Raw genomic sequence first — 25,749 nt, forward strand, 5'->3', positions numbered from 1 at the left:
CCCATACCTGGCTGATGCCTCCTGGATGGATGAATGAGTGAATGAATGTGCTTCCTGCATCGCTCTGTACGAAGATTAACTCTTACAGGCACGTGCTTCAAATTAATGCATCTGCTCATTTGTAAAGCATTTCATCTCCGTTAAACATGCTAGCATCAATTTTCCCCCGTTAATCTGGCCTGTGTCATGAGGGAGACATGCGGGTGGGTTTGTCCCCTGCATCCTGCGCGGTCCTGGTGGCCGTGCTGTGCTTAACGCCACCGAAGCGGGGAGCAAAGCTGGGAGCCGGTGCTGCGGCTGCCCGGGGCCAGCAGAGGGGAGGCGAGAGCAGAGATCCTGCTTTTCCCCGTTCATCTCGATTTCAGGAGAGGGGAGAAATGGCTACTGGCTTACTTTTATTTTTATTTCCCAAATAAGAGTGATCCGGTCAAGCTGGTAGTAGCAGTGGTGTCGGTAGCAATCGGCCCGATAGCAAAGCAGCAGTGTCAGGTGAAGCAGTGGGGCAGGCAGAGGCTGGGGGGCTTTCCCCATCCCTCGTCCCCCCCAGGTGGGAAGTCAGCCCCAGGAGTGCCAAGAGCTGCATTGCTGCTGCAACACCCCGCGGCCCCCCGGCCGCTGAACCCGCTGCTCCACCTGCCCCGGCTGGCTGGTGCGCGGCGCAGACACGCATTCAGCCATTCCATTGCAGCGGCCGCTCGGAGGCCGCATCCTGCCCAGCCCTGCGGGACCACTGCCCACAGCACCCCGCTCCTTGGCAGCACTGCTGCCGGCCAGGTCCCTGCTCCAGGAGAGCGGGCGAGTATTTATGCTGGAAGATGGTATCGTGGTGCTGGGCGAGCTGTCCCCGAGGTGAAGCACAAACAGGGTCATTTAAACGAGGTCACCCCTTTAACAGGTTTAAGTGGGCTTCACTGTAAAATGAATTTATTTCAACAAAACCTTTTTTGATAAATTAAACTAGCACCACTCTGTATATAATTTCTATAAACAATCTTCTCTAATGTTTACCTAACCTGGGCATGCAGAAACTCTCACACGTTAAATACTAGAAGAAAAGGGGCTTTAGCTTTAATTTTTTTAATTTTTATTTTTAAAAACAAGAAAGCCAGCATGCCATGGGAAAATACTTTGCTGCTTTTGAGCTGAGGCTCTTCAGGCTGCTGCCAAGGGTGAAGGGAGGCAAGCCCCTTGTGCTGCCATGGCTTCGTGTTGGCGTTTTTTATTTCCAAAGCTGTAGCAGAGCTGTAGCACAAGGCTCAAAGGGGCTCGCTGGGCTCTGGCACCCATTCATGCACACCCCTGTGTAGCTGGAGCTTGGCGGTGCAATGGTTTATCTCCTCCTGCGTCGCCTTTGTTGGGGTCCTGGGAAGCCTGGGACTGTCATTAATTTCTGAATTAATAGTAGAGCATTCGTGAATTCATTAATTAAAGGGCTACAGCCCAGCCCTGCTCCAGGTGCTGGCTGGGGACAGCTGAGTTTGTGATTTGAAGGGCTGCGGTGTTTCGGGCTGTGCTGTCATTTGCCAAGTGGTTTGGATGCTTTGCCTCGATCATCCTGATGGCAGAGCACTGCTGGAAAAGATGGACATGACTCCAGTGGGGACAAACTGTCCAGCTCATAAAAGATAGCTGTAGTGAGCAAGAGATCTGTCTGCAACGAGACTAAAATGTGTCTGGCGGGGGACACAGGTCTGCATCTGCATGAGTCTGGGTGAATTTGTGCTGTTTGCCTCTAGCAAGAAGCAAGAGGTGAGCAGGTGGGGTCTGTCCCTGTGGAAAGCCCCGGCCCAAACAAAGTGGCCCCCTTCCAGCTCTGCTCCTGGAGGGCAGATCACTCCATTGCCTCAACTCTTTCTTGGGCTGGTCTCTTGGATTTGTAGGAGAAATCTTCCTCTTAAGCAAAGTCCTCGCTGCAGCTGACTTCTCCCTAAGACATCACTGAACCAAGTCCCAGGTCCCACTGTCGTGTGCAAATAAGAGGACTGTGCTTTGCAATTAAGCATATAGCTTAGTTGGATGGGAGGGAAGACAGAAGGAACATTTTTGCTGAATAATTCATTATTTAGAGATGCCCTCACAGCACATGACCTGCTCAGCTGTGTTCAAATCCTTATCTGGAGCCTGTTAAGTCAATGATTTCATCATGAGTTAAATTATTCAGTAAAATACAGACCAAATTTGTCCCCTTTAGGGTTGCCAGAGTGTTAATCTAGCGAGCTGCACCATGGGGCTGTTTGCTTGTGGCTCCTGCAGAGACCTGATGCTGTCAGGGGAGCATCCCCCCATAACCAGCCCCTCTGCTCCCCTGGCACCCCAGAGCCAGTGACTCCCCCAGGTGGGATGCCTTCTGCTCCGTAGCGTTTTCTTTGCCTGTTGGTAAGAGTTTCCCCAGAAGTTTTTCGGGGCTATTTAGATGGTTTCCCATAGTCTGCTCAGGCGGCTGCCAAATAACCTGAAACACTCAGTGAGCTGGGTGCTGCTCGGAGTGAAGCAACGCACTGCGAGGCTGCCTGCAGGAGAGGAGTGATACACAGTGACGCAGGAGAGAGGAACGATATGAAGTGATGCAGGAGAGAGGAACCTGTAAAGCAGGTCCTGGCTGCAGGACTGGCGAGCTGGGTGAGCCCCCCTCTGCCAGGGACAGGGTGGGACCCTGCAGCCCCCAGCCACTCTTGGGACTTTTGTCATTGTCTTCAGTGCAAGCATGTAGAAACTCTTTCTTCTGTGGGCAGGGAGAGCCTGCAATGAGTTTGTGTTTCTACAGGGCTTTGTGGATACTGGGATTGCAGGATCTGTCTGAAGTGTGTGTTAAAAAGCAGCTTATCTTCCAACTAAAACCTCAAAAATTCCTGTATCTCAAAGATGTGCTTGGAAGCGATTTATTCTTTTTGCTTTTGGTGTTTCCCTGATGTTTTTCAGCATTATTTTTAATGGCACTGTGTTACCAGAGATCACTTTTGGTGGATAACATGGTATTTATGGAGAAACGAACAGCTAAATCTGGTTATCATTGACATGGCTTATAAAATATGCATAGCAATCAAGATACTGACCATGGCAGTAAATTGAAAATATATTGAAAACATAAAGCATTTTTCCAATTTATTAGTAATATAAAAAATATTCGGGCATTTTTCCCCCTCTTGTTAAAAAGAAAGATATAGAAGCTGTTATAAGTAAATCTGTAGTAGTGTTGGTCCAAATGCCGGCATGGTGTGGAGGGCGAGCGGTGTGCTGGGGTTTGTGGGCTTTCCGATAGCAAACAGCCTGCTCCGGACACGCTACGGCAGCACCAAGGGCACAGTCCCATCTGCCAGAGGGCTCCTGGAGGGAGCCCAGCCCAGAGCAGATGCTAACTTAGGGGTAACGCTGACTGCCCTGGCCTGAAGGGGTCCTGGGAACAAGTTCAGGAGCTGCTGAAGGGCTGGTGGCTTCGTAGTGGTGGCATTAAAATACGTGACTTTCCCCCACTGGCTGCAGCCCCCAGTGCGGGGTTGGGTCACCCCACCTGCCCCCACAGCACAGCACAATTTGGGTATGTTGTTGAAGGGTTAACCCCAGCAACTGCTGGGTAAGTGTAAAAATATTAATAAGGCTGCTGCGGCTTGCCCTAAAATGGGAATTTATGGTGGTAGTCAAAGCTAATGTTTTGGATCAATACAACATCCCTTCTCAGAATGAAAAAATAAATTAAACAGACTGTCATACGGAGGGTATGTAACCAAATCAATCATATTTATTGCATTTAATCAAAACTTGATTCAGTTAAATTTATTCCATATGATAGCCGTGCGCTTCGCATGGTACACACCTAGCTGAGGTTGCTGGTGCGGCTTGGTGCACTCTGCGCTGCTCACCGGAGGGAGGGCTCAGCCCCCTGTGTCATTACACATTAATAAGATTAGGGGTATTAATTTGTGTATGATGCTCTGAGCAGCAGATGGGGTGTGTGTATGTGTACCTAGGGAAATGATCACAGGGGCTTTACCATGGATAAATAGTATGTATTTAGCAACCAATATACTCCCGCTCCCGTGGCTGGCTGCATCCAGAGGGATGCGCTGCAGCTGTACGGCGTGCACAGCGCGCACCGGCACTGTCCGGCATGGCCTCGCGGGTAGGTGTGATGGGGCACAACCTGCCAAAAACCCCAGGTGGGGCCAGAGTGGGGCTGAGGGACATGGCCCAGGCACGCTGGGCTGTGCCATGCCCCCGGCAGTACAAACGGCAGCCCCCGCTGCTGTCCTTGCTATGTCGGTGCGTGGCTGGCCGGCCTCGACAGAGCCCCCTGCCCAGCTGGGCCTGGGCTGCTTTCAGCTCCACCACTGATGGAATCTACCCATCCCGGCCACTCCTTCGGGATGGCTCCTGCCACTGTCCTCCAGGAGCAGGTCCTTGGGAGCAAGGGGTGCTTGCACCTCCTCCGCGTGCCTGCACCACCGGGCACTGTGTTCCCATCCTGGAAGGAGGATTTCATCACATAAACCTTGTTTCTCCTCCTGGAAGTTAAATATTAGAATTCTTCCTAGCTGCATATATAATTCACTACATTAATCTTCCCTTAAAACATGCTCCTTCCACAAAGCCCCTCTGTATTGATCCAACAAAGACAATTATATATTATGGAGGGAGGGGGAAACAGCTGAAATATTTGAGATTGGCCCTTCAGTGGGATTTATTACGTGTCTGAACTATAGTGTCTGCCTATTTTTTATTCTAAGCCTCTATGACAGGGGTCATGTCTTCCTCCATATACTGTACAGCGCTGTGCACTCCGATGGGGCTATATTAAATACTCAGGATGATTAATCGCACTGTATAAATAACACACTTCTGTTGTGTTTGGAGGTGTGCACGTGTGTGTGCGTCAGCAACCAGAGCACTGTCTCCAGCAACAGGTACAGCTGCCCCGTGCACGAGGCACTTGTAGGGTCCTGAGCAACGTGGTCTGACCAAGGTGCTCCTTGGTGTGTGCAGAAGGTTGATCTGGAGACCCCCAAGGTCCTTTCCAGCCTAGATTTGTCCTGGTTCTCTGTTTTTTCCTGGCTCAGTTGGTTGCAGTGACCCTTCCAAGTGGGATGTAGTCCCAGGGCATCACCCAAAGGTGATGCAGAGCGTAAACCTGGGGGCTTTTCAGGTGCCCTGTCTCTGCACAGGAGCCCATCACCCCCCTCTGCCTCAGGGCATGGAGTTGCAAGAGTGCAGGGTGGATGCTCTGTAGGAGAGGGATCGTGTGCTGTCTCCATCCGTACCCCAAAGTGAGGAGGCAGAGCAGATAAGCTGAGAATGTTTGTGAGTCTGTGTTGGGAATGAGAAAATAATGAATGGCCAGGATCGGCTGTTTGTAAATGTGTGTGAGATTAATGAGCAAAGGCTTCTCCATAACACAGAAGGCATGAAATCAATCCCGCGCTCCGAGAATAATGAGGGAATCAATAGGATTACGAGGTTAAGGCTGGAGTAAACCTGAATGACAGCTGCAAAATAAATTTTATTTGGAGGACGTGGCTGGGGTTAAATGAAACGTAATAAATAATGTAGAGCATTTAAGGGGTGGGGAAATGGTCCAGAGATGTAAGGAAAAACAGAAGGCCCCACAGTCGCTAAATCTGTCCAGTTTATATCCACAGCATGTTTTTGCAGGCGTGTGATGAGTGTGACATACACCATGCCTGCGGCTGGACTAGTGGCACTGCGAGGTTGTGCCCTCTCTGCTCGCTGCCCAGGACAGGGACAGGAGCGGTGGCAGCGGTGCTGCCGGGACCTAGTGGCACCGACGCAGGACAGGGATGTGCATGCGTGAGCTGTGTAACGCAGCCCAGGATGTGTTCAGGGTGCGTATGAGCTGCAGGTTTGTCTATCCCTTTCCCCCTGTGTTTCTCTTCTGGCGTCCGATTAAAAAAAGCTGACACAACCACTGTCCCATTTCCCAGTGGCCACAGACCACCTGGAGACCTGCTGTAGGGCACTGAGACCTCCCTCTGCAGAGCCCACCACTGCGCTCAGGGCTCACACGTACCCACCCCCGTGCACCCCCCCTCTGCATGCCGCGCAGGGATGTGGACCCTTCCAGCAGCAAGTGCCTGAAGCTGCTCCACCTTCACCCCCACGGTGGGCACATCCCATCCTGCTCTGTGCTCCATGGCGCAACCGGGAGCCCTGTGGCTGCGGCTGGAGGGGTTTGGTGTCCTGCTGACCTTGGCTTTGGGGACAACAGCTGTGCAGGTGGGTGTAGGGCTGGGATTTCGGGTGCTCAGCACCTTGTGCTGTGCAGCTTGGGGGGGTGGTTGTGGAAGAGCTTGGTGTTGAGTTTGCTGCTCTCGGAGAGCTCAGCGACTTTCAATGTCTTGGTGAAAATTGAGCTGCTCTGCAAGACTGACCGCAGGGGTGGGTGCCAAAGCAGCCTGAATGCTGGGGTTGTAACAGTTGCTCTGATTTTTCTGACCTGATTAACTCCAGGTCCCGCTCCTCCCTGCTATGAGTTCTCCGGGAAGGAGATCAGGAGTTCCTGGGACATGGTCCGTGCTTTGGAGGCAGAGCCCAGCCCAGAGAGATGTCAGCTGCTTCTGCCCCTGAGGAAACACGGATCCCAGACCAGTAGGAGCAGCTCCGAGTGGGGATGGGACGGCAGAGATTTAGCCCTTGAATCTCCAGGTAAAAAAATCACCCTGCTTCCTTCTGGGGCTGGATCCCAGGGGTCCCCATGGGGCACTGCTCCCCTGGATGCTTTTCCATCAGGATACCCCATGCTGCCAGGGCTTGTCCTCCTGGAGTGGGCCGTGCATGTGCGGCGCAGCCCTGCTAATAACGGCTGCGTGTGTTTTTCCAGTCATTAAGCATATGACTAATAGAACTGTCCTGGCTACATAATGCACACTGACAACAAGGAGCCTCAGGGGAGGGGAACAGAAATAGAGGGATATGAAGAAAATGGCTTCAATTTATCCCCCAGCCATTAGATGGGTTTTCCCTGTAGGTGTTACATCCCCGCCAAGCCAGGGCAGGCAGCTGGGAAGCCCAGGTTGCTTTCTGCCACCCTCCCCAGCTGCCTGTCCATCTGTCCATCCCTGGCCACTCGATGCAATGCAGTGACGCCTTGGGCTGTGATCTGCCCCGGTGCGGGGGATGCTGTGGGCTGGTGCCCGTGGGTGATGCCCCTGTACGTCCCGACCTCACCACGCGTTCACTTCAGCTCTGGTGTCACCCGCACAGGCTGTTAATGGCAGCGCTGGGTTTCGGTATTTTATTCACTGCTGCATACTGTGTGCTCGAGGAAGAGTTTGCAACCCCCCCCCCATGCACAGGTGGGTCCCTGCTGCCTGCTCACTGCCGGTGCATCACCGCGTGCCCTTGCACACACGTGCCTGGTCCAAGGCAGCACCTCCACGCTGGGGTCCTGCAAACCCACCTGCCTCCCACATGAGACCTTTCTGCAACAGGATGCAGAAAAATGCCTTTAAGTTTCCTTTTAATAGCTCCTGTAAATCTTGTTTTATGCTAAAGCTAAAGACACATTTATTATTGTCATAAAGGAGGAAGAACTGGTGAGTCCCTGCCTGGCCCCAGACTGGGTGACTTGGGAAGAGCAGAGGCAGCAGGTTGAGGTTGTTCCTCACCATGTGACACATTTGGGGACACATCAGTGACACCAGGTGGGGCGCAGACCCCCATGCCTGGGATGGGGTCAGGGAGCCCTGGGTGCAGCATGTGGAGCTGTGGGTCAGGGCTCGGGCACCAAGCTGGGGATACGCATGTCTAAGTGCCCATTTTTGCTCCAGCACCTTCTATGCCATAAGAAGCCATGCAGGATGGGGTGGGTTTTTTCCCCCTGTTTTTATTTAATATTTTAAAACCATTGCACAGGCAATCTCCATCCCAAATCCCAGCCCCAAGGTCAGTGGAGAATTGGCCCTGCACCTGCAACCTGAAACCAGCTCTGCCTGGCTGGTGAGCCTCACGCTGTGCCTCTAATTAAGGGGTTGGGGGGGTGTTTTTCTTTTCTATTTTATTTTGAGATGCTGTTTTGAAGAGCATGGCCAAGAATGGGAATTTCATACAGTAAACAGAAAAGCTGTTCTGAAGTTATTTATTGGTTCTCTTTTCCAGCACGTGGACTAGTATTGATTTATTTTGCAGTGTCTCTAGAGGCTTCTTCAAGGTTAAAATGTAGACATCGCATGTTAGGCTGGACTAAATACTGGCAGGAAAACACATTTGGCTCTTTTAATTGGAAAAACATACTCCGTTTATCACCCTGAGGCCAAGACTCTACCACAGCAGCACAGGGAGGGCAGGGGAATGTACACAAGTGCGAGATGCTCTGGTTCATGCCTGCTCGGGGGGGGTCGGTGGGAGCACAGAGGCTCCCACAACTGCAGCCGGCTCTGGGGTCCCACCAGGCTCTGAAAGCGATTCCTGGGGGGCAGGGGAGGCAGTGGCCGTCCGGGGTGGGAAGGCTGGCTGAGCCTGCTGCTGACCTAACCCACACTGGTTTGGGAGCCCCATGGCCAAGCTTGGTCCCAGCTCCGGTTTTGCCTCTGTGAGCTCATCCCAACTGATACTGGGAGCTGACCAAGCTCCCGCAGCCTGGTGAGGATGGCTTGGTGCTGGTCCCCAGCAGCTGATGACAGGGGTTTGTCCCATGTGGAGATGCTCTGCATCAAGAGCATGTGCTGAGCTCAGACCCCACCACCACCTGTTTTCAGTCCATAGCATTGCAACCTTTATTCAGCTGGAGAAGGTGATGGGAAGAGAATTCTTCAGCCCTAATAAGCATTTAGTCCTTCACGTTCTCAAGGTGCTTTCCAGCTTTCATGTACTGCTTGTGCCTCTTTCTTTGGCAGGTTAAGGGACTTGCCCCAGGCCATCAAAGGAGGCAGTGTCAGAGACTGGATGGCTGCTGCTGCCGTGGGTCCCCCTTCTCCATCACTCCTGAGCCAGTGGTGAGTGCGTGCGGCTGGGGCAGAGGTGGGGAGTTCTGCTGGGAAGGTACAAGCTGAAGTTTAGAAATCATGATGTGTGAATTGAAATGGGAAGCAACGGATCTTGGGAATCACCACAACTGCTACAAGGTGTTCCTGAAGCTGTCAGCAAGCCATCTGCCTGCTCGCCCTAGGTAAACACTGCGCTGCGGCCAGCCCCTCCTTGGAAAGCCATGAGACGGAGGGGTCCCGTGGGGTGAGCCCTGCCAGGGTGGCAGTGTGGTCTGGGTGGGAATGGGAGGAAAAGGGAAAAGGGCTCCAGTGTGTGCATGTGGAGGGAACCATGCCGCCTCACTTGTGTTGGGGCTCTGGAGCGAAACCCTGGCTGCGGTGCTCGCTCCTCGTAACTCATCACATGGACACCCACAGTGGGGAGGCAGTGGGTGACTGTGCAAGGGCCGCTAGCCCTGGTGTGCAATTTATGGCTCCAGGAGGAAAATAGCAGCCGGTTTGGGAGCAGAGCAATGTGCAGGAGGAGCATACCTGGGGTCAGGTTGCTGTCTGGTTTCTCTCACTCAGAGCTACTTGTTCAAATGTTGACCCTGCCAGTTGCTCTCTTGTGCATGCCACAGCCACCCTGGCTGCATGGTGGGTGCAGCAGGGAAGGTGAGGAGCACACCTGCAGCAGGGCATGGGGTGGAAAGCACGCCATACTCCTGTCCCACTGCACATCACAGCTGCTGGCACAGCCTGGGCAGTGGGGATGTCACCCCCCACCGTGGGGACATCTGGGTCCCTGCTGCCTTTCACTGTCAGGTACCTCCATGCACCGGTGCTTGTGGTGAGCTGGCTTGGAGGCCATGTGGAGCAGTGAAATGGCCATGGGCTGGCCCCATCCACAGCCCCGACACAGCGAGGCAGGCAGGCAGCCCTGAAATGGCTGATTAAAAAAAGCTGGGTGACCTGGGATGACACAGGCAGCTGGTGAGTCAGTACGGCCCCAGAAACGCGCCCAATGGGTCGGGACTGCAGCATCTCTGCCAGCCCCAAGGGTGGGAGCGGGAGGGAGGGCCTGTGGCTGAGACATATCTGGTGGGGGAAGGCCTGCAGGGTTGGGGTGCAGCCCCCAGCCCCGCGCCTGCTGCATGCCCAGGGCTGTTAGTTGCGCTGTGCCTCAGTTTCCCCTCCGTGTGGAGGACAGCGGTGCCCCTGTCCCCATGTGCCCAAGGTGGTGGGCTGAGCTTTGCTCCATTCGGGGGCTGAGTGAGCTGGAGAAAAGCAAAACTGGGAAAGAACGAGTATTTTTGCAAAGCCAGGCAAACGGGTGCCAAGGTCCACCTGTGCCTGGCGCAGCCGTGCGGGGAGGAGTGCGGAGGGTCACGGCTTTGGGGCTGAGCCCCCTTGCCAAGGACACAGGGGTCTGCATGAGCCTGAGGCTCCCCGCAGTGCCAGCCAGCCGCTCGGTCCTGTTCACTCACAATTCAAAATAAATACCAGGAGTGAACATGACCTTAAGTGTATAATCTAAAGCTTTTAAAACTCTCCTCTAATTCTTTTAACTTCCCACACATCTATCCTCTGCACCAGCCTCCTCATTTCTCTTTCTCTACAGTAAACTTATATCCTTTCTAAAGTGCCCAGAGAAGACGCCGCAGATGAAATGTTGCTTTAGCTTAATTTCCTATTCCTAACATATGCTTTAATTAATGTCATTTGCTTTGATTTGCTGCCAGCATGCCAGTGCAGCACTTCCTTCATTTCGCAACCTTTACCATAACCTTGTGGGAATGAGTATCAGGTGTTCCCAGATGATTTCATCTGTTTCAGGGCGTTTATCTTGAGCTCTGCGGCTGTTCTGCGCTGTGTCGGTGGCACCAGCACAGAGCCAAAACCACAGGGTTCTCCTTCGCTGGAAGTGCTGAGTATGTGTGGTACGCAGAGGAGGATGCTTGTACGTAAAGCACTGACCGGTATTTATTATCCATGTTATTTACACTTTCTAGGGCTAAAGGTTAAACCCAGAGCGGTGAGGAACACTGCACACCAGGGGAGAGGAGGGATGGGACCCCTGGCTCCTGGTTTCTCTGCATCGGGATCAGCAAGGTGTCCCTGCTGCCAGCCTGGATGCATGCTCATGGTGGTGGAGCAGTGGTGGGGGTCCGGGTCAGAGCCCCTTTCACCCCCTCCCGGAGCTGGCTCCCAGATAAGTGCAGGGAATGGCGGGGCAGAAGCCCCAGGTCTCCCTCTGTAGCAGCGGTTGAGCTGAAGCTCAGTGGTGCAAACCTCCTTCATCCCACCACACGGAGCAACGGGTGTGTGAGCAAGAGCAGCATCTCCTGCTGTCCCCACTGCTCCTGCTTCTCCCCAGATTTTGTCTGCTTGATTTATGACCAGTACAGATTGACCAAGAGGACCAAGAAGCCCCTTTTCTGTCCTGCTCACTGTTCCCACTGCATGGCAAGATGCTTGTGCCCATATCATTCCACACAGCTGCGGATGTGCCATGCCCTCCCCCCAGCTGGAGCCACCCCGGCCTTGCTGCACCACCAGGTCGGTGCCCTGAGCTGCTGTGGGAGAAGGAAAACTGCTAATTTGGGGGGATCTTTTTCCTTCCCTTCTCCTGATGGAGCCAACTTGCTGCCATGCCAGGCAGAAAAGCACCATGACGCTCCCAGTGACTTTCTGTAGCTGGTATGCTTGAGAGCAGCTCCCTGCACAGCAGAGCCTGGAAGAATATTTAGCAATTGTCTGTTCTGGCCCCAAATCACTGGCACTTGCATACAGCAGGCCTGAAATGGCCCCTTTCCCAGACAGCTCTGTAAGCAAGGTTTTCCTGTCTTTATTTAATGAATCTCAGCCATCCTTTCTCTCCTTGCTGGAGCCAGGGGCAGATGCAGCTCCAGCACTTCATCTCTGCCCTCTCTCCAGTTTCCCTCCTTCTACCTGCAGCAAGTTTGGGGTCCCACAGCAAGTCATGTCCCATGAGGAGGAAATTCCCAGCTTCTCGGCCCCATCCCAGTTGGCTAGCGTTTCCCTTCCCATTTGCTCCTATTGAGAACCTCCGCCAGGACTGGGAGTGTGATGCCTTTTTGCAGCTCTGTCCCCTCTTACCACGGGGGCAAAGCCAGCCCAGAGGCTGAGCCCTGCTTCCAGAGCAAGGCTTCCAGACCTCGCTGGGCAAGGTGGAAAATGCCCAACGTAGGGAACAGCATTGGTCCCAGCTGGCCCTGCCCTGCTGCAGCCCAAGGAATGTGTTTCATTGCAGCATCCCCCAGGCAGGACTGAGGCGTGGGAGGGATGTGACTTGCAGGGAGCGAGCTGCCACATCCCGGAGGCCAGCTGGCAATGCGGGGACCAAAGCCGGCCCTAGGGTTTGCCTCTTTATTTGAGATGCTCAGGGGAAATCCTGTCCGGTGTGTCCTGACGGCAGAAGGGTGCCGTGGTGAATTTTGATGGGCTTTGCCGACCTGCTTCCTAGGAAGAGGCTTTTGTTCCTCCCTCCCTCCTCCCCACCGCCAGCTCCCCAGCAGCTCTGCAGCCTCTCAGGGCTGGGGCTGGCCCTGCAGCTGCCCCCCACCCTCATCTGTGGGGCAGAAACCGGAGGCCATAGTGCCGCCCTACAAAGCAAAACCTCTCCTCAAGGCAGCCCCTTCCCTCCGCAGCCTCCTGCTCCCCAAGACCCCTGAGCAGCTCCCTTCCTCCCTGCTCTCATCTGCCTCTCACCTCGCCTTCCTCCAGCCGCCTGGCCGCCTCCTCGCTGGCAGCTCCGCATCCGGACGCGTGTTTGTGCCTCTGTTCCAGCCTGTGAGCCCCCACGCTCGGAGGCTGGCTGCCTGCACCGCTTGCCGCTCTCCTCCGCCCTTTTAAATCACAGCTGCCTCCCCGTGCCCCAAAAGCCTCATGCCCCTTAAATCTGCCCTGGGCGACCTAGTGAGGAGCCGGGACAGGACTGATGCCCAGGAGTACGATACACAGCTACCGTAGGCATCTGGCAAGTGCTTAAATCCCCCAGGTCCCTGTTTTCTCCTGGCTTAGTGTATCCCATCAGCCCAAAAAGGGCTGTCCCCCTGCTCACAGCTACAGTGCTGAGCCCTGCTTCAGCCCACCGCTGGGCTGCGGGGTCTGCCCCCAGCGCAGGGGGAAGGAGGAGGTTTCCCTCTGGGCAGCACCATGGTGGAAAGGGACTGGCCAAGAAGAGCTGCAGGCTCCAGCGGGGAGCGAGAGGTTGCATGCGCTGGCCTGGGAGGTGGTGGCTTTGCTGATGGCTGAGATGATGCTTTTGCCTAAATAGCAACTGGGACACTAAGGTAAACAGCGGGAGCGTGGGCTGCAGCCTGTGTCCCAAAGCACGGCGGTGCTCAGCAGGCGCTGCTGGCACGCACTCCTCAGTCACTGTGCTGCCTCGCTCGGGCTGTTGGTCAGCGGGGTCTGTCCCAGAGGCGAGGGTCCACGTTGGGGTCTCGTGTTTAAATGTGGCTGTTTGACCCAACCAGCCCTCGTTGCTGTGGCAGAGCAGTGTGCTGTGCCACACTGGAGACCTGGACAGGGTCTGCGCCCAGCTCCAGGGCAGACAGTGCTGGCAGCTGGCTGCCTTCATCCCTCCTGCTGAGAATTTCTCACTCAGGCCAGCATTTTCCCCTGTTCACCCCGGAGGACAGTGATTTCCCGTAGCAATAACCTCCTTCTCCTCCCCGGCACAAATGAAATAATCACTCTGCGCAGGACTCACTCAGAGCCCCTCGTTCCCTGCACAGGGCCAGGCAGATGATGCCAAGTGTGCCGTGCAGAGCCACAGTGTGCTGCTGTGAGAGTGCACTGCTCTGGTTTTGCAATACCTTATGGCAGTTTCTTGCTCGGTTGCAAGGCTCCTGAGACAAGCCTCTCCTCTTTTCTTCCTGCCTGGTGAGAACTGACTCGCGGTGTTGTCACTCGGTGGATTTATGCGCGTCTCATTTTTGCTCATAGCCCATGTGCTCCTGAGCACTTACCCAGGAGGTTCCATGCATCCTCCTCCCACTCCACCAAGGTCCCCACAGGATGCTGAGCTGCCCTGGGGCTGTTCTCCCCTCTCCGTGCGCACATGGGGCTGCCACCCCGACTCCCACCGCCACCCCAGTCCCTTCTCTCCTGGGCTGTCCTCCTCCAGGTCTCGGCCAAGGCAGCCTGGCAGTGCTGGTGACCGCAGCACGTCTAATCGGGGGCTTGTGCGACCAGAGGCACTGACCCACTGACCTGCCGTAAACGGCGGTGCCGGGGGCCGCGTGGGATGGCAGGGCCTGCTTCCCGACCCACGCGGCACCATTTTGCCTTGGTGCAGCAAGCGGAGCTGCAGCCGCTGTGGTGCTTGCAACCAGGCTGCGTAAAAATCACAATGCGCTGAGTGCCGGGCATTGTTCTGCTTTTATTTTTTAAACCATTATTCCCATTTCAGCGTGGCCCTGTTTGCCTGCTCCCACGCTCCAACATGCCGTAGCTTTAGGGCTGTTTTCATTAAAAAACAAAAAAGTAATTGCAAAGCAGATGGAGCAAATTCTTTTTGTACGTATTGAAGTTAAATCAGATCTTTGGGTAGGAAAGACCATTGGGGACTCTCTCGGTCTGAAGTTCGCCAGGGCAACAATCTCTGGGCTACTCATTCTTACACAGAGTGGTGCCGAGCGCACAGTAAAGTCTCTTCTGTACAAAACGTGCAATAGACTCAAAATGTTGTTTTTCTAGATGCTAATGTAAAAATTAACAAGACTGTATATTAAAAAATAAATATCCAGAGCTTTTAGACAAAATTAGTGTTAGTTTTAAAAATTAAAACAATTCCACAATTGTTTGCTTCTATTTGTAAAATACTTGAGCTTTTAAAAAATGTCTAGTTACAAGAATATTCGTTCATGGTTTAATTATTACTGGTTACGTAGTGAGCGTTGCCTGTTTGCATCATCCTACAGAGCTTTGCTTGAAATTACGAGTGGTAAGTACACTTGGTTCGCTGGGACAAAATTATCAAATATCCCCCAAATATTTAAAAACAAACGGGAATGTGGCTGTTCGTTTGCTTTACCCAGTTTCAGTTGAGCTTGGTGCAAGACTGAGTAACACGTTAGTTTACAACGTTTTAAAACATTCGTTAAAATATTTACTTAATGGTCTAAAACAAAGCCTTAAAGCTTACAAATGTGCCCTGGCCAGGCAAATACACGCGGATAATTCGACTGAACGATTTAGAGGCAGAGACTCACTTGCATTTAAAACCGTGCATATTTTCGATAGCCCCTTAGTGCATCTATTTTAGGCAGATGCTTAAGATTAAAGGGCCGCTTGTCAGCCCGTATCTTACCCATGGTTCCTGTCATCGTTTCTTTGCAATTTAATTTGCAAAATTAATTTGCAAAATTAATTTGCAAAATTAAACAAAAAAAAAAAGTGTTTTTTCAGCCTAGAAGTGTTTGGAGTGTTTGGTACCAGTCTCTTGGCAAAAGAGCCTGAGGAATGGAAGGGTAAAGAAATATGACCCAGCTGCTATGCACAATGAGGTTTGTAAGCCCTTGTATGGTATAAATAAGCATATTACACAGTTATTAGAAATTTGGCACTGTCCCTGTTTAGAAGCCCGAGTCCGATGCTGTGTAATTCCTCCCGAGTACATGCATAATTCAGTATTAGCACTCCATTCTTCCAGCCTTATTACTGGCCAAACTTGACAACTTTTTCTCAGTGCTCATCCATTCAAACCCTCCTCAGCGGTGTAAACCGGTGAGTTGCCGCTCCAGCCGGTCGATCTCTGCCAGGCCCTGCGGCCGGGGCTCCGTCCTGCCGTCGCAGGAGGCGAGCTCCACAGGGATCCCCCCGCCTCGCACCGGGGCTCCGAGCCGCGGCTGCCGTCGGGGGCCGTCGGGTGCGGGCTCGGGGCTCGCTTCGCCCCTCGCCTCCGTCGCGGCCGCCGGGTTTCTCTGGGGGAAGCGGAGCCGGTTTTCCCCGGGGGGAGCGGCGCTGGCCGCCGCGGCCGGGCAGGCGGCGGAGCGTCCCCGCGGACCGTAGCCCGCTCGGTTTTTCCCGGCCCGCAGCCTGAGTGTAAATATTGGAGAAAAGCGACAGTAAATTTTTATTAATCGCCGGTGTTTAGGGCCAAGGCAGGAGCGAGCTCGGTGACAGTGATGAGTGGTTTGGAGCGCCGGTCCCTGAAAGCGGGGCTTATCCTCCCCCTGCTTGCTCCTTTGACTCGGCGATGATGAGCCGTGAATAGGAGCCACTCTGCCGTCGGGGATCCGGCCGTTTATCTGCCGGGTGATGACAGTCGGGCTGGTTTCGAGCCTCGCCGTGAATTGCCGGAGCCTCGGGGAAGCGCAGGGCGCTGCCGCAGCCGGGGGACCCCGTCCGGCGGGGACGCTTCGCTCCTCGGCGTGGGCCCCAGCCCCCCGGCCAGGGGATACTGAAGCCCCCCAGCCCCGGCTGAGCTTTACCGGCACCAACCCCGGGGCGGCAGCCGGGGGGAGCCCCGAGGGGCCCGGCCCCTGCGGGCAGGTGCTGCCCGGGCTTGCGGCACTGCGGGAGAGGGCCCGCCACCGCCGCTCCGGCATCCCCGGCCGCACAGACGGGGAGGGCCGTGGGCAGGAGGGAGAGGCTTTAGCTTTGCTTTAATTAAATCCTCCTCACCTGGGGATCGCCCCCTCCTCCCTTTTTCGGTTCAAGGCCGGGGGGGGGGGAGGGGGGGGGAAGCAGCATTTAACGCAGGGAGCCGCAGGCAGCATCCGTGATTCTCGGTGTCCGCGGATGCGGGAGGAAGGGGTGGAGGGAGACTCACCCAAGCAAAGCCGAGCAACCGGCACCAGCCGCAGAGTAAATACAATTCACCTGGCTGTGGAGCCCGGCACTCGGCGGCCGCCCCGGGCCCGCCGCACGCGGGAGACCCCGGCCCGCCGGTGGGACAGAGCGGTCCGAGCGGTACCTGGCTGCGCGCATCCTCCGCAGCTCTGCGCGGGCTCTCCCCTCCCGCGGGGTGGGGCCGGGGCCGGTCCGTGGCTCGGAGGCAGCTACGAGGCGCAGAAACTACCGCGGCCGCGTACAGGGCCGAGTGCAGCAGGTCAGCGGCGGGGAGGGGAGCTCCGGGACCCCCCCCCGGGCCGAGCCGGGCCTCCCCGCTCCGGGACGGCTCCTCGCCACTGGGCTCCCCTAGCCGCTGCGCCGTCTGTGCGGGGGCAGGACGGGTGCGGGCTCCCTCTGGCCCCGGCCCCGCGAGCGCACGTCGGGGCCTGCCGCCGGCCCGGTCTCACCTGCCGCCGGCCCCGGCCCGCCGGCTCCTGCGGGAATTGCTCGCTGCTCCTTCTCTCGCATCCCCCGGTCTGCCCGGCCCCCCCCCCCCCCCCCTTTTTTTTTTTTTTTTTTTTGTAGGAGTGGGGAAAAGGTTCATTAAGAGGTTGACCCCAGTTTACTTTTTATTCTGCTCCTGTTCCCAATTTCGGTACCACGTGACGGTGGGAGTGAGTTTGGGTTTAAATTCACTTTCAAGAAAACCCCGATAAAAATCCTGCCCCGTGAAGCCCCGCCGGCTCATGGAGGTGTCCCTGTGAGCCCGGGGCTGCGGGGGCCAAGCGGCACCGCCGCGCCCGCCCGGGACCGGCCGCTCGGGTAAGGGGCTCCGGCCCGCCGGGTGAGCCGGGGGGTACGGGGGGAGCGATGCAGAGCAGAGCCAGGCGGGGTTGTCTCGATATAGGGCGGTGTGTAGCAGTAGCGTTGTCACGATAGGCACAGCTACAAGGGGGTAGCGCGGGAGCCTGGCCGCCTTTCGGCCGCGGCTGTATGCGAAGGGCGGCTCGGCACAGGGCGGGCAACACCGACAGACCCGCTGCGGGGGCGGTGCGTCGGGATGTGTGTGTATTGGTAGTCGCGACAGCAGAGCTGAAGTGGCCCGTTCAGTCGCGACAGCACTCGGGGACTTTCCCGAGGGGGTTCTCCCAGTGATTTGGGGATTTGGCTTGGCCGTGGGAGCCCCGGGCAGGCGGTGCCCGTGGCCCGGAGGGTGCGTGGGCTCCTCCGCGGGGGTGTGCGGGGCCGGCGTCTCCTCTCTCCCCCGCCGCGCTCACCTCGGGGCAGCCCCGGTGGGAGCTGGCTCCAGCGGCCCGGCCTTGTCGCCGCTTTGTCTGCGGCCGCCCGGCTCCTGCCCGCCCTGAGCCAAGGCTGGGGGGCTCGGTGTCGCGATCGGGGGAGGACGGGGAGCCCTGTCCCTCTCCCCGGGCTCTCGGGGAGACCCCCCACCCGCAGACCGGCCCCAGGCTGGCGGGACGCAGGCAGTTTGGCTGCCCCGCAGTAGGGCCGGGGAAGCGGCCCGAGGCTGTGGCCCCTCCCGAGGTGTGACACCCCCCCCCAGGGCCCGGCTCTCCGCCACCGCCTCCCCGGGGCCGCGCCGGCCCTGCCGCGGGGTCCCGCCGCTCCGCACCGCCCGGCCCGCCGAGCCCAGCGCTCCGCCAGCGCGGCCTGCGCCCGCCGCCACCCCCCAGCCCCGTCGCCGGCCAGGCCCGGCTCCCCCCGGGCGGTGGGCAGCGCCGGGACCGTCGGGGCTGGGCGGGGGCGGTGGGGCTGGGGGAGGCCGTCCCCCCCGGGCTCGCTCCCGAGCAGCGAGCGGCTCCGCACGCCGCCAGGCCCGGCGCAGCGCCGAAGCAGGCCGGGGAAGGCCGGGGAAGGCCGCGGCTGGGCCCAGTGCGTGGGGCCGGGCGGTCGGTGTCCCCGGCCGGTGCCCCACGCTGCGGACCGTCGGGCGGGCGCCGGGGCGAGCGGGCCGGGCCGGGTGGAGCGGGCCAGAGCCGGTCTATGGGGACGTGATTGACAGCGGCAACGTCAGCAACAGGAGGGGAAGGGAAAAGGGAGGGGGTAGACAAAGAGGGAGGGAGTCGAAAGGCCCCAAACTGGATCTTTATGGAACATTTTCCGCCAAGATCAAGGGAAAGTGAATCCGCGCAGCGGGGGATGTCCCGCACGTTGCTGCCATCGGGGTCCGTGGAGCCGCGCCCGGCCTGAGCGCCCCGCGCAGCCGCCGCGCTGCCCCGCGGATGCCCTTCATGCCGCAGCCGCCCCCAGGCGAAGCTCGGAGCCCCCCGCTGCGCCTCCTGCCCCCCGGCCGGCCGTGTGAGTTCCCGGGGTGCGGAGGGAAGGAAGGGAGGGAGCAGGGGGTCCGCGGGTGTGGGTCTTCCCGCAGCCTGCTGAGCCCCCGGCTTGTGTCGGTGCGGCCGCCGCCAGGCTGCCCCGGAGCACCGGCGGCCGCGGGCAGGAGCCGGGCCCTCGGGGGTCGCAACCTGTGCTCCCCCGGGGCAGGCGGCCCCGCCGCGCAGGGACCATCCGGGCTGGGGCCGCCCCGTCCCCCCGGCGGTGCGCTCCGGGCCCCGCGCGAGCTGCGGTGGCCAGGGGCTGCGTGGCGGCCCGCGCCCGCGGGTCGCTCGCACGGAGCCGGGCTGGCCGTCCGTCAGTGTGGCTGCAGCTCTCCCCGAAGCTCTGCCGTGGCCGGAGCCGGGGGTTCCCAGCCCCGCACTCCGCCTCTGCCGTGGCGGCGTGGTGTCGAGGGCCGGGTGGCAGGACCGCTCCGTCGGTAGTCGCGGGTGCTGTGCGCGTTTCCCTGTAGGGAGCACCGCTTTCGGTTTCCGGGGCCGGGACCCCGCAGCTGCCTTGGGGGCTGGTCCCGCTGCCCGTCCGTCCGTCGAGTGGGGCGGGCGGCCGCGTCCCTCCGCGCTGTAAAAGTCGGGGTTGATGCGCGGCAGCCCCGGCGGAGCTGTCAGGCCTTATCTTTATTGGCTTTTCCCAGTCTCCGTCCAAGTTTAAGAGGGGCCCTTTTATCTCGGAGCCCAGCACTCCGCCTGTTTACACCGCCCGGCTCCGCCGCAGCGCTGCTCCGCGGCCCCGAGCGCTGTCGCCAAGTCCCCGGAGCCCCGACGGGACGGGGCAGGGCAGAGCGACCGGCCAGGCCGGGCTGCCCCCCGCGACGGGTACCGGCCCCACACGGTGGCAAAAAGCCGGGGTGTGGGGTGGGGGGAGAGGAGAAAGGCTCGGAGCTGGGGGGCTGCAGCCACAGCTGAGATGGTCTGCTCGGGCCTCAAGCGGGAGCGCAGCCACGCGTGGGCGGTTCCCCCGCGGCGGCAGCACGGCTCTCCCGGGCACTGCGGCTTTCCCCCGGGGCCGGGGGTGGCACGTCACAGTCCCGCCGAGTGCCGCCGCCTGAGGAAGGACCGCGGGCCGGGCTGGGAGGGTCTGACCCCGCAGGTGGCCGTGCCCGGGGCTGGGCCGGGGGGGGGAAGCAGGGGCTGGAGGTGGCCCCCGGTGCTGCGAGCTAACGGTGCGCCTCTCTCCCCCCAAGGAAATGCTCCAGGAGAAAAGCCTGTCTGAAACCGAGGAAGGGTTTCCAACAGCCCCCGCGCCCGGCCATGCGGACTCCTCTGCCGGCTCCCCCGTCCTCGGCGTAGCCGGGGGGAGCAGCACGCCGCTCAGCAGCCCGCAGCTCCCCGACCCCGAGCAGGTACGCACCGCCCGCCCCGCGCAGTGCCCCGATGGCCTTGTCCCTCGCCCTCCTTGCCAGCCCGGCCGCATCCAGGCCTCCCGCGACGGCGCATCTCCCTCGGCCACGACCCGGGGTGGAATTGCGAGGAATTCGCATTTTGCTTTACTTTTATTTTCTTTTTAAATTTTTTTTGCTGTGCAAAGCAGGCCGCCCGCGCCCGCCGTCGGTGCGGCAGGTCGGTAAGGGCGAGCGCCAGCGCCGCGAAGCCGCGGCCATCGGGGCCCGTCGGGTGACGGACCGCGGCTGCTCCTCCGAGCAGGATATGGCCTGGCGGTGGGTTTCGTTGGTTTTTTGGGGGGTGTGTGTGTCCCCCTTTAAATAAAAGGCAGGGCCCGGCCGCGGCCTCTTGGCACGTCGCGGATCCTCTGCCTCCGCGCCCGGCCGGCGCCTCAGCGTTGCTCTCGGCATCCCGCGGAAGGGGCCGGGGCCGCGCGTATCGCTCAGCGGAGCCGGGGGTCCCCGCGGATGCTCCTGGCCCCGGGTTTTGGGAGCCGCGGGGCGACAGCGGGGCCCATCTGCCCCATGGAGGCACAGAAACCCCTACAGAAAAAAAAAAAAAAAAGAAAAAAAGGAAAAAAAAATCCCTTTGGCCCCAGTGTCCCGCCTGGATGTGGAAGCCTGCAATTAAAACCGTCCTCAGTTTGTTTCTCTTATTTTTGGCAAAGAGCAGTGGAATTTTTGGGACTCCATCCTCCTCCCGCACAGGCAGCACCGAGGCTAGTGTGGCTTTGCCCGGCGCCTCGGCTGCGGCGCTGGTCCGGGGTGCACAGCCTCCCGGCCCCTCTCCTCGGGTTCCTCAGCCCTTTCTTGCTATTCTCATTATCTTTATTTTTCCAGACAATAGAAAATATCAAAGTCTATCTCCATGAGAAGGAGCTATGGAAGAAATTTCATGAAGCTGGCACCGAAATGATAATAACCAAAGCAGGCAGGTTAGTGAAAATTCTCCGCAGACATGTGTTGCTCTTGGTCCATATGACATGTCCTTGTTTACCGAAACTGGGTTTTGCAGGGCTACTGCAAGCGGTGGCATTTAAAATAATTATTATTTGACTGCAGATTTCAGTAAGATAATTTTTTTCGGCATAAACTGTGTGTGTGTTTGAGTGTGCCAGCGAGCCTGGGGATGGAAGAAAGTTGCAGAGTCGTTTGTTATATTTAGTCCCCATTCACTTTGGTAATTCTTCGTTTTATTATTTGGGGTTTTTAAAGATTTTAGCGTGATTGTGGGTCTACTTTTTTTTTTGTTGTTGTTTTTCCTTTTTCCCAAAGCAAACCCTGTTCCCCTTTTCTGCACAGTGCATTCAGACCTGTGCTGGCTTAGTTTGCACCAAAGTTTTAGCAATATCAGGGCTTAGGCTATGCTCTTAATCTCAAAACTGAGAGAGACGGGTACCGCTTTTATCCTGTGAGGTGTGGGGAAAAAAATTCTGCCTTCTCTTGGAAACAAAACTATGATTTTTAGCAGAGTGGAGCCCCCTCAGCATGCCACCCCCAGGCCCGGGCCAGAGGGAGCGCAGCCGCTTGCAGAGGCTTCGCTTCCCTGGGAAACCCATCCTGCGGCTGCTCAGGGCTCCCTTCCCACCCGGCTGCTCAGGTGGGAGAGGGCAGAATTAACGTCAGGAAATTAAACATCAGAATTAAACCTCAGACCATACCCAGCCCGGGAATCAGATGGTTCCCAACAAAACCAGCCAGCTCCCACTGTGGGCACTGCAGTATCTGTCCTTGGCTCCTGCAGCGGCGGGCTCGCGTCGCTGCTGCTGGAAAAGAAAAATTGCCGGACTTAGATATTAAAATCCATTTAATTCTAACACAGCTGTATAGTTCTGCCATGCCCCACGATTGCTGATTTTACATTGTGCTAGAGAGCTGTGGAGGAGAACACTCAAATAATGGGGAGAAAACAGAAAAAAATATAATCCTACACTATATCTATGCAGCCTTTTTCCCGATCCCTGATGCAGGGCAGCTGGGGGGCTCGGGAGGGGCTGTGTGTTTTTCTCCTCTGTTTGGTGCTCACCCTGCAAAACCCAGACCCCAAGCCCCGGCTTTGGATTTGGGGACCGCTGAGCACTTTCCCTCTGCTCTCCCCCATCCCCAGCAGTGCCGCTCTGTGCAGCAGCTGGCCAGTGTAGGGAAGCTTTACTCTAATAACCAAGATATTCCCATTAGTCTCCCTGGAGAGGGGGTGTATGTCCCGGTCCCGGGGATCTTCAATTTGTTTGCTATTTGGCCTATTTATGAAGTGATTGTGCAGGTAACCTTATCACACTACATTTTGGTGTGTAAGATCTTAGGGCTTGTTCTGTAGCGTCTACTGATGTGAAGAGCCGGATTCATTTTGATAGGTCTGCTACCTAAGTCAGCTAAGACTAGGGGATCAAGACCTCAGATATTTCACCCTTAATTTATAGTATCTGAGTGTGTCTGTGCGGGACGTGTAATATCTTTACCAAATTCTATACCCTAAGCATCCCAAATGTGCATGTTATCTCTTTGTAAGTCTTAATGTGGATTGTTTAAACAAATCCATATGTATAGGGCTCAGTCCCACATTCTTTGTCCGGTGGAGCTGGCAGTGCACACGTAGTCACCTTCCACGAGCACGGGACTGAGGGGATGGGGGGATTGACCCCGAGTTCTACAAAACGTTGAGTTTTGACTTCTCGAAGCGAGATTTCACCGTTTGTGAGCACTCAGTGCAGCACCATCAAGCTCGCCGCTGTTTTATTTATTTTTTTTAGAAATAGTTTTTAATTAAAAAAATCAACATTGCTGGTGCATAACATGAAACAAAGCAGTCGCTTCGCTGCTTTTCTCCGTGCCCAGTTGCAAATAGTGTCGAAATGAAAGGGGACGTTGCTGTTGCTGTCGGTGTTCGCGGTGAGACCGAGGGCTACCCGGACCGGGGCTGCTGCTGCCTGGGGTGCTGAGCCGAGCCCCGTTCTTATCCCAGGCCGGGCTCGCCGGCAGCCCCGATAACAAAGAAAAAAAAATGTAGATGAGCATGAGGAGGGGCAGGAAAAGGGAACCGCTCCAGCCGCGGCTGGCCCGATCCTGCCCGCCCGCAGGCAGCGCCAGGCTGAGCCACGCGTGTCCGTGTCCGTGCCCCGACGGGGCCGCCCGCAAGCTGGGCTGTGCCCGCCATCCCAGTGCAAATAACGAAATGAAAATCGTTACTTCATGCAGATTTTATTTTACCCAAGCTATTTAAATAAAAAGTAGCAATAATAAACCTCCTCTTGATCCAATTAAAAAATATAATGGTTAACGGAGATTTGTATGCACTTGCATGTAGCGTTGGGGGGCGGGGTGGGTGGGGTGGGAGGAAGAGGGAAAACGGCTAATTGCAGGCACTAATTAGGACTGTAATCCCCCTCCCAGCAGGCACAGAGATGCCCCTGAATGCAGTTAGTTGAAATCACTTAAATGTCGGTCTCTCTGACCTCAAGGGGCACAAACGAAAAGAAATTGAAGCCCGATTTTTAAATTTCAAACAACAACAAAAAAAAGTGACTTTAATGACAAGTTCACTCAATGAAGAGGAAATGTAAAGCTCAGCGGAAGCGTTAATTCCAAGGCAATGGTGTAAAATAGCCTTTTTGTATAAACAAGGCAAATATTGATAACTTAGTGGGGGGGAGAGGGGGAGTCATTTGTTTCATTCTTTGTAGAGCTCCACAGAACGAGCCAACTATAAATTATCGAGAATTTAGGGCTGAGAATTACTTTGGGGGATTATTACTCCCTCTTAGGACTGATCTGTAGGAGATATTAGGAGAACACAGCAAGCTCAGCATTGAAATAGAAATCATGTTGTTGCCAAAAAGCTTGATTTATAAAGTGGAAACATCTTTAAAATGCGCTCGCTATCTTTTTAATGTTCGCCTGCTTCATTGTGGGAGGGGAAAAAAGGAGAGATTATTTTATATTAAAAGGATCATCAAAAGATAAAAAGTTTATGTTAGCAAAGTTCCCTGAACTTTGCATAAAACCGCTCAGCAGAGCCCCCCGCCCCTGGCAGCGCCCGGGAGCGGGGCTCGGTCCATCACAACTTGTGTCTCCTTCCTCCTATTTGAGGTTTGTTCTAATTACGTTTTTTTTCCTCCAGAGGATTTTTCTGTTGATAGTTTTTTCAAGGCTGAATTAGATGTAGCACAGAACTTGCCCGGTGGTTGCCTGCAGCTGGGGGTACCCGGGGGCCGCCTGAGCCCGACGGGAGCGGGGAGGGGACTCGCCACGGGGGTATAGAGGCGCTGGCGGTCGCCGGTGGCGTTTTGCGGAGCCGCTCGTTCGGAAGGCAGCGTGGCTCGGTGGAAACCCGCTGTGCGGGGGGGGCTGCGATCCCCGCAGCGCTGCGGCTGCAGCCGCTCCCGCTCCCGGGGCGGGTGAACGATCCCAGCACCCACATCGCGCTGTGCGGGCCTGTGTTTATAAATAAGGTTATCATCGTTCACACACACACCCCCATCCCCCCACCCCCGTTTATAAAAAAAAAAAAAAAAAAAGGCATTTTCCAGGCGTCGAAGTCCTATTAAATAATTTTTAATTTTTAATAACATCAGGGCAGGGGCAGTGAAGGGGACAGGGACACGGAGGATAGGGATGCAGATGTGCATCCGATCTGCTCCCTCCGGCTGTGGCTCCCAGCGCACACGTTTCCCGCTGGACTGCGGGCATTCCGCAGGGATGAAGCTGTGGGAAGGGTGGGTAAAGCAGACAGCAACCGGGAGACTTCGTTATAAAGCTTGCTTTGCCATTTCATCTGCTCACTCTTATGTGCTATTATTTAACTGAACAATTGCAATTATTTTTTAACCTTGTGGCAAACCCCGCTTTGCCTCTCGTGATTCTTAGTGAAATCTCATCCTCCAGGCCTTATTTCTGCAGGGAGTTAATCTTTGCTTACACAGTCTCCTGGCTCAGGGTTTCTTTCTTTCTGTTATTTTTATTTAGCTCTAGCTGTTCCCGATTTTTTTCCAAGGTGCCAGTCTTTGCAGCATTGCAGTTTCAATCCAGAGATTGCCAGGGACCAACAGTTTGATGAAGTTTATGGCTAATCAGTAAAAAAAAACCCAGTTCACAGGATGTCTGGTCACATTTTTCTGAACAGTTACTGAAGAGAAAATAATGTGTCATTCCTCTATGGAAATGTAACAATCCCAGAGATGTGAACAGGAGGCTCAAGATACTGAAACTGAGTTCTGGCTGGAGTGCAGGATGTGCACAGGTACAAAGATAGCTTCAGTCTTTATGGTAGCAGGTTTTAAGAAGCATATGTAGGAAAATATT

The 25,749-nt window shown here is 56.2% G+C and overlaps 1 protein-coding gene across 1 annotated transcript in view; it reads left to right on the forward strand.

Moving 5' to 3' along the window:
- The first annotated feature begins 20,256 nt into the window (after positions 1-20,256).
- TBX4 (T-box transcription factor 4) overlaps positions 20,257-25,749 on the forward strand; it is a 34,349-nt gene continuing 28,856 nt past the window's right edge. Inside the window, 2 exon segments of the mRNA XM_056326858.1 lie at positions 20,257-20,412; positions 21,292-21,386. Of these exon segments, the coding sequence (XP_056182833.1) occupies positions 20,257-20,412; positions 21,292-21,386 (251 nt within the window).

The sequence above is a fragment of the Falco biarmicus genome, chromosome 1 (genome assembly GCF_023638135.1).
Source record: "Falco biarmicus isolate bFalBia1 chromosome 1, bFalBia1.pri, whole genome shotgun sequence".
Classification (NCBI taxonomy): domain Eukaryota; kingdom Metazoa; phylum Chordata; class Aves; order Falconiformes; family Falconidae; genus Falco; species Falco biarmicus.